We start from the raw sequence: 8,357 nt of genomic DNA, 5'->3' as shown, positions 1-8,357 counted from the left end.
CTGCTCATGCTCTCGTCCTTAAAAATAAATAAACATTAAAAAAATGGTTGCCTCTTGGAAAGGGAACTATATGCTGGGGCACAGGAGTGGGAGGAAAAGTTTTCAGTATATATAGTTTGTTACCAAGTTCATTACTTACTCACAATAACTTTTTAAAAAGATAGCAAAATCACAGGTACCACTGTGGAATGCAATAGTGAAGAAAATTCAGAATCTTGCCTGGACAGTTAGGATTATCAAATTTCTGCAGGTATGATTTCCACCATGTTGCAGTCCTTCAAAAATCACATCACCACTGCCAACTACTCCAAAATGAGCTTTGGGGAAAAACAGGATCAAATTTCATGTACTTGGACATCGTATTGACGAAGGCTGCTGACCGATGATCTCTAATGAAAAACCATCAGGTATAGGTGTTTAGAGTGGGATCCAAGACTCTTAAGGCTGGGATATGAACAGGTCGTGGTGGTTTTATACTTCCAGTTCTCATAGGGGGGCCCTGTGAGCTGAGAACATACAGCATTTAAATATTATGCTCCTCTAGCAGATGCCTTACAGCCATCAAGTAGTCTTCTTCACAGTTACAGCTGACGGTGGTAACCGAGCGTCTCTGAGGCATTCTCTTGACCCGGCACTTTTCTCAAGTCTCTGCTAGAGCTGGCTCCCACTCCACGTGGTAGCCGGCAGTCTAGCACTCCAATGGGTGGATGAGCTGTTGACCATAAAACAGACAATTTTGGATACAGGGTATATTATATTCTACAGTCATATTTCACAAGCCAGTAGCAGTTGACAGCTCATTTTTGGGGTGTCTTGATCTTCCTTGGCTGGGGGCAAAACCTTCCTATAGCTGTGCCCAGGCCTGGTTCCTTGACCTACTATCTTGGGGTCTGTAGCATTTCCTTCATCTCTAGTTTGACCTGTTGTGTACTTTCCACCATCCTACCCTCTCTCTCTCTGCCCTCGATTAACTCCTGTTTTATAAAGCTACTTATATCTGTCCCAACAATATAGACCCTGGCAATATGCATCCCAGTGCTTCCATTAAAAACACATACTCTGTCAACAGCTCTCTCATACACAAATAAATCCATTTTTTTTTTTTGCATGAGAATTAGAGTCCTGTAAACCTTTCATCATATCTTTATGAATTTTTCCTTCAGGGAGGGGTCAGTTCAAGTTTCACATGCTTAGTAAATTCTGCTTGGACCCTCAGACCCCAGTGAGCCCTTCCTCTCTCAAGTTACCAAATGAAGACAGTAAATTTGTCTGTTGACTCAGGGGTTTCTAAACATTTCCTTCCCCTATCCTCAACTCTTTTTTCAAAGGGAAAGCCAAATCGGTGAAATACCAGCTCTGGATGACAACAGCACAAACTCAGGGTGCCTGGGCGGCTCAGTCAGTTAAGTGACTGACTGATGATTTCGGCTCAGGTCATGAGCTCATGGTCATAGGATGCATCCTCACGTCAGGCTCCACAATGAGGTGAGCATGGAGCCTGCTTGGGATTCTCTCTCCCTCTGTCCCCCACTCTCTGTCTCTCAAAATAAATAAATAAACTTACAAATAACTGGGGCGCCTGGGTGGCTCAGTTGGTTGAGCACCCGAGTCTTGATTTCAGCTCAGGTCATGATCCCAGGGTCATGGGATTGAGCGCTGAGAGGGGCTCCATGCTCGGCATGGAGCCTGTTTAAGATTCTCTTTCCCTCTCTGCCCCTCTCCCCCACTTGTGCTCTCTCTTTAATAAATATATATATATATATTTTTAGGTTTATATATATGAGAGAGAGAGAGAGAGCAGGGGAGGGGCAGAAAGAGAGGAAGAGAGAATCCCACACAGGTTCCACACCATCAGTGCAGAGCTTCACGTGGGGCTGGAACTCATGAACCGAGAGATCATGACTTGAGCCAAAATCAAGAGTTGCTGCTTAACCAACTGAGCCACCCAGGCGTCCCAATAGAATGTGCTGGGTTTTTTCTTTAAAAGAAAAAAAAAAGGAAAAGAATGGTACAAACTCCAATTCCCTTTCCCCTACCACTGAAGAAGTTCAACCTGCCAGTTTCAAAACTACAGGTTTATTCCACCAACAAATGTTGTTGGCTACCTTTTCATGTTAGCTTCCCAGATAGATTATTAACTTCCTATGGGCACAGATCCTGTTTTATTGACCTAAATTCAACTAGTATTTCAGCATTATGTACCAGTTACTGAACCAGCAAGGGTAGAATACTTTCGTATCTGGCCTTTGACACAACCTAGGAGATAGGCATTTTTTTGGTCTCCATTTTACACATAAAGTTAAGAGGAGCTGGAAGAAAAGACCTAACTTAAACAGCAGCAGAGATGCGACTCATGCCCAGGCCCTCAGAGTCTAAATCCAGTACCTTTTCTATTCCATCAAGCAGCCTCTAGGGTCTGTCCTGGATTATTCCTTCCCAGAGTTCTCAAGAGACTAGCTGGGGCCACCACTAGAGAGGCTACAATTAGTAGTGATCATGAAGACAAGTTCAGTCATGGATCAAGTTCATATGGTCTATGACAATGCTTAGTGTTCTAATGACACCATGGTTCTAAGCTACTGAGCTACCCCCAACAGCTGTTTTCCCTTCTTTTCCTGTTCATCATTATTTCCAAAGCTGACCTGCCAAGATGATGGCATCTTCCTAACATAATCTACAATTAAACCAAAACCAACCAGACAAAAGCTTTAATCTGTCCAAGAATAATTAGCAATTTGCTTCTCTTTTCTCCCTCTCAACTTAACCTACAATTATTCTATACCTTCAGGAAGATCACTTTTCTTCTCTAGTTTACACAAAAGAAAGGGGAAAGAGCAAATGGCTTATCTAAAAGACAATTAGGAATCAGTAAATGCCCGGGACTAGATACCATATTAAGATTTAAAGTTGCTGGGCCCAATCATTCACAAAAATAAAAACTTACTGTATAAAAAATAGACCAGCTGCATTAGGAATGCAAGACACTCAAAGAAATGACTGCAATCCAACTTTCAAATGTTTTATTTTTAGTGTTTTTAAACATTTTAATACAACAAAGATATAAAATAATATATATTAGTTAAATCTGGATTTAATTTAGAATCAAGATATTTACTTATATACAATACTGTGCTTCCAGGTATGGCTACCACAGGAACGTTCACATCTTCAAGTAATACTAGTTTCTCTGTGGATAGAGTGACATTTAGGTAGTGTTCTTAAAACAAAACATGCCCACTTTAGCCCACTTTAGTTTAGCAAACTAATTTTGCTTCCCCCGCTCAGTACCAGTTTCCACTTCCTTTGTTCCATTTCAGGAATACTTCAATTGTCCTAATAATCCATAGATTCTCTCAAAAAAATTATTAAAATTAAGCATTTTTAAGATGACTAACTAATAAGCCAGTAGTTTATACTGAAACAGACCTGAAATAACAACAAAATTATCATAGTATTCCTTCTCCCTCCACATCAGGCACAAAACATCCTTATGCTTAAACATGGAGTACACTGAATAAAAAGTCCATTGGCTAATTTAGGGTAGAACATATTCTAAAAACCAACCTTACCAGTAGCTGAATTATGGCTTATAGATTTCATAGATATTTTTATTGAACTTGATGCAAAATAATAAGCCACATTTAAGTTACTTGAAATTGGTGGCATTCACTGGGTGTGAGGGGTAGGTGAGAGGGGAGACCAAAACCTACTTTCATAGTAATTTCAGTCATTCAGAGCTTCTCAAACACAGAGAGGGAAAAATCCTCAACCTCTTTCCTTTCTCACTTGTCATGTGAAGCAGTCTGACTTTTGATGTTACTAACAAGTCACCTCTACAGAGGTAAGGGGGTAATTCAGGCTACACTTTTACAAGTGTACACCATCTTAACCACCAAGTAAAGATGGCATTAAAACTGACATGCTTTGTTGGCTTTGAACCTATCTAAATGAAACCAATCCTGCTTAAGAAAGCTATTGGACTATTCTAAAAGAGAACTTTCTTGTCTCAAATGCCTGAATACCTTAAAGAACTGACACATGACTATTACTATAATTACTTTTTTTAAGGGATAACTTAGGTCTACAAAGACTATCAAAGAAGTAAATTTATTAGATCACAGAGTTTAAAACAAGAATATGGTTAACGTTCTCAAGCATTTTAGAACAAGAATCCTTAAAAAATGTTTACTATAAAACTAATGATGAAATTGCCTTTTGCTGAATACACTGAAAGCAGGTTAGTGTTCTGAATATGACTTTGAAATATAAATAACACTTTCCAAACAGATGTCTCTAAAACAGACTTTCATATAAGCTATAAAAGGATTTGGCTCCTCAGTTCTCCATTTACAAATTGTAAGATTTTTGAAATTCTAAGTAACAACACTCAGGCAGGTACAGGGTAAGAAAGAGCCACTTGTGGTGTGTGTAAATCATTACACAATCAGCAGGTCTTTTAGTCAACAGGTGTTTTGTTGTGAACAGTCCACATTTCTTCAGCTGACTGGCTCTAAGATTACGTTCATTGCTTTCTGATTACAAAAAAAATACTTAATCAGATATGGAAGTTGTATTTTTACCCCAGCAATTCTGACCACAGAGAGTTATGGAAAGGATAGGCATTTGAGAATTTTGCAGCAAAGCCAAAAAAGGTTTCTCCCAAATTATTCAGTAATAACAATAAATGTGCCTTCTTCAAAATCTCCTACTCTCTACTAACTTCAATTACCCTTCAGTTAACAACGTCCTACATGGACTTAAAAAAAGAAAAAAAGACAAAAAAGGCTACACTGTCCTCAGGAACATAGAGAAATGCATTGAGGACTTTCAATATAAGCTCCAGTTTGCATTCCCCAAACCAAAACCATCTTGGTTCCTTCTATACTGAACTTTCAGTATTTTATAAGCTTTCACAAGCCTGCAACTGAAGTCAGGGCAAAAAAATATATAGATCTAAGGCATGTAGCTTCTCCACCTAGCCACATTCATACCCAAAATGTGAATATAAATACCACCTTTCCAATGGTTTAGATTTTAACAAGAAAAAAAAAATACAAAGACAAAATCTGGAGAGTTTCTGGACAAAACAAAACAAAAAACACAACTGTAATATAGGTTTCATATTAAAAAAAGAAATGGAAAAGAATTTTGTGTCCAAGTTTTCCAAGAAAGAGACTTGGAGATGATGAATTTATGTAAACACTGCCTTGTATTAGTTATAAATTATAAATCTAGCTTACCTTTTCCTCAAATCAGATATGATAAATGCAAAGCTGAAAACTTATTTTACAATCCTCATTGCAGTCTGCTGTTAGGCACTCTGCAAAGTTAGTTACAATTTTTTTTTTTCTTCTATTTTGTTCTAGAATAGAATCCATATAAAGGAAAGAAGACTGATGTTAGGAAATTTATCATTAAGTAGCTATCTAACATTCTTGAATTAATGTTGCCACAGATTTTCTTCAAACATTTTTCCAAAAGCTAACATTAAGTCCCTCCCTAGTTAAAATACAGTCTTGCTCTGTCACTTGGAAAGAATGCTAGTTACACATAATTTGACCTCAAGAGTCATAGGAAACATCCTTCACCTTTCATGATTATGCAGTTTTCTTACATGAAATGTTGGCATTTTTGTCCCTAGCATGTAAAACAATCAACAATTTAAGATATAAGATTCTAAAGTGTGAGTTTTAAAATCATAATAAAATTTGAATTGCCTTGTGTCATTTCTCAGGTGAGAAATAAGATATAATGTTCAGAGTAGACTCAAATTGGGGTAATTCAGCACTGGCTGAAACTTGTTTGTGTAATATTCCTTTCCTGCTCACTCCCTTCAAGCTCCTCTGTACCTTATACAGGGGTGGGAATAGGACTCAAAATGCAAAAATAAAATATTTCACCCACATGACAAGCAGATTTCAGCTAAGTGGCCTAATTTTAGACCTCAATATGTCAGCACTTTTTCTAACTCCTTGTTTTAAAATGGAATGTAAAAACTACACACTTAATTTTCCAAGTGGCTAAGCTCAATCAGTTGGGGCTCAAATTCCAATTCCATAACCATTCTACTGTCATAACTATTAAAATAATTAAAAGCAAAGTGACAAATGTTATCACAGGGCTCAGATTACTTACGGTACTAAATTTCTAGTGTAAACAGTAACTAAGTTATATCACTTCCTGACTGCCAAATTAAGACAAAATAGAAAGAATGTATGTACACAATTGTATTTAAAAATGAAAAACAACAAAACCTTTTTATATCCAAATATATTTGAGACTGTTTACTTCTGATGGCCAAGAATGACAAATATTAAACCAAATAATTGTATAATGCCTGCAACCTGTTATCATTTCTTTTCAGAAATAGAAAAAATATTCTTTGCATGCAAACCTCCCTACTTAAAGACATCAGAACTTTATCTAACATTTGGTAAAACACTCCACTATTTTACTCATTAAATAACATCATTAAATAGCATAAAATTGGGTTGTCATAAGTCTAACTAACAACTACAGCACAAAGTTGTTCCAGGTACCTACCTCACTAAAATTAAGCCAATTTGATTTTTATGGATGCAGCCACTTTTCCCTCAAAAATACTGACTGATGGTCATACTGAGTCCTCAGAACAAAATAGGAACTGCATCTTGTGTTTTATCTTTGGTGAAAAATGCCAGTACCATATTTGTACTCAGTTACCTCGTGGATAGCCCCTTTCATTTTCTTCTTGTTTCAGGCATCCTGGTATGTTCAGTATACTTTTCTTAAAGATGGTTCAGGAGGCAAAAATTATTTGTTAGTAATACAGATTACTTTCTAGAGTTGCAATTTTCACGAATACAGAGATCAGTTCAAAGAACAAATACTGCTCACTTGGTAGGGGTTTTTCCCTTGAAGATATTAAGGAGCTTAAAAAAAATTATTTCTTGACTAGAGTCCTAATGAAATTACAAACAAAAAAAAAACCAAACAAAACCACTTTCAACCAGCAAATTGCTTAAGTTCAACAAGCCAGTACTCAACAGGTAACGGTAACAATCTGACTTCAATCACAACATTAAGTTTGTTGAAAAAGAAGGGTCAGGAAACATCTACTTAAACTTAAGCTTTCTATTCAAACAGATATGTAAGGACTCTTGATTGTTCTTTCTTGATTTCTATAATCATAGCCTTGCTCAGAATATGAACTTTACTTTGTCAACATATAAGCCCAAAAGCAAGGCATCCAGGAACAACCTAGGGGGAGAAAGCAAAGTTACTCACTTTCGACAACTACTATGTATTTAATCAAGAACCCATTACAAAGGTAGTCTTTATCCAATTAATCTTTTCATTATTGCTGGTTTTGAAAATGGCCAACAATATTCATTAGGTACTGTACCATTAACATTGCATTCAAAAAAAGAAAACATGGGAAACCAAATTCTTGCTCTCCTACTCTGCTGATATGCTCTGGTATTGGCTAGAGTATGGTAGTACAAAAAGAGTCTTGTCGTGATATAAAAGGCAATAAACACATCAATGGAATAATGTTCATGGGCAGCCAAAATGAAGAAGATTCCAAAGAGGTTGAGAACCCAGGATAAAGTGTGCAAGAAATTCCAGCTTCTTGGTGTATCTGGGAAAAGGACAGAAACATCGTTTCAAAACCACATTCCTTCCAGTGCTCCTAAGTCATGTGTTTCTTAGATCAGTCTGTTCCTTTCATTCTTCACAGCACTTGACACCCTTCCCACAGCCTCCTCTGCAGCCAGTTATCTAATATGCATGGAAGCATTAAAGAGATACTCACATTCAGTGACAAAGAAATTCAGCATAGTTAGGACGACTGTGTGGCCACTGAACATGTAATCTCCGCAAGTGTGAACACCAGTTAGGGTCATACCAAAGCCACTCCAAATGGCAAAGGCCCGGCGCAGTTTCTCCCATACACTGCCATATACCTATAAAGAAAGCTACAGATTAGAGAGGTAGGGGCTTCTGAACATCTACTCCCATTGAAATTCAAATGCTGAGTGACTTAGAAATAAGATCTAAACAAAAGCAACCAGACTCCCAGTCTAATTCCAGACATCAAAAAAGAGTGGTCAGAAATATTCTGGTAATTACATGAAATCAATGTAATTCAAATTTCTCTACTAGAAGTTCCTTTACAGTGAAAAGGTCACTATTACACAAAATATTTCCAAGTTTTAATCCAATAATACAGTAGTATTTGCTGGCTGTTCTTGTCAACAAGAAATAGGCTATGACAGTGACAATGGCTACCATTCAATGTCTATTCATTTTCCCCTTCTTAACTGGTAACAGAAGTTCAAACACTGCATTTCCTAGCCTCCCTTACAGGCTTGGTG

At 37.2% G+C, this 8,357-nt stretch overlaps 1 protein-coding gene across 8 annotated transcripts in view; it reads right to left on the bottom strand.

Annotated features, from left to right (window-relative positions):
• Window positions 1-3,073: 3,073 nt before the first annotated feature.
• The window catches only part of SAMD8 (sterile alpha motif domain containing 8), a 49,872-nt gene continuing 44,588 nt past the window's right edge, over window positions 3,074-8,357 (bottom strand). For 5 of the 8 annotated variants that reach the window (XM_007095631.3, XM_042961008.1, XM_007095632.3 and 2 more), the window contains 2 exons: window positions 7,796-7,946; window positions 3,928-7,621 (listed from right to left, as the gene is read on the bottom strand). In XM_007095631.3, the coding sequence (XP_007095693.1) occupies window positions 7,317-7,621; window positions 7,796-7,946 (456 nt within the window). In that variant the 3' untranslated portion in view covers window positions 3,928-7,316. Of the gene's footprint in view, window positions 7,622-7,795; window positions 7,947-8,357 lie in introns of all 8 variants that reach the window. The other 3 variants (XR_006209334.1, XR_006209333.1, XM_007095633.3) reach the window with 3 other exon arrangements.

This window comes from Panthera tigris, chromosome D2 (assembly GCF_018350195.1).
Source record: "Panthera tigris isolate Pti1 chromosome D2, P.tigris_Pti1_mat1.1, whole genome shotgun sequence".
NCBI classification, from domain to species: domain Eukaryota; kingdom Metazoa; phylum Chordata; class Mammalia; order Carnivora; family Felidae; genus Panthera; species Panthera tigris.
The sequence above is the reverse complement of the archived record's forward strand: the minus strand, read 5'-3'. Positions and strand labels throughout refer to the sequence as shown.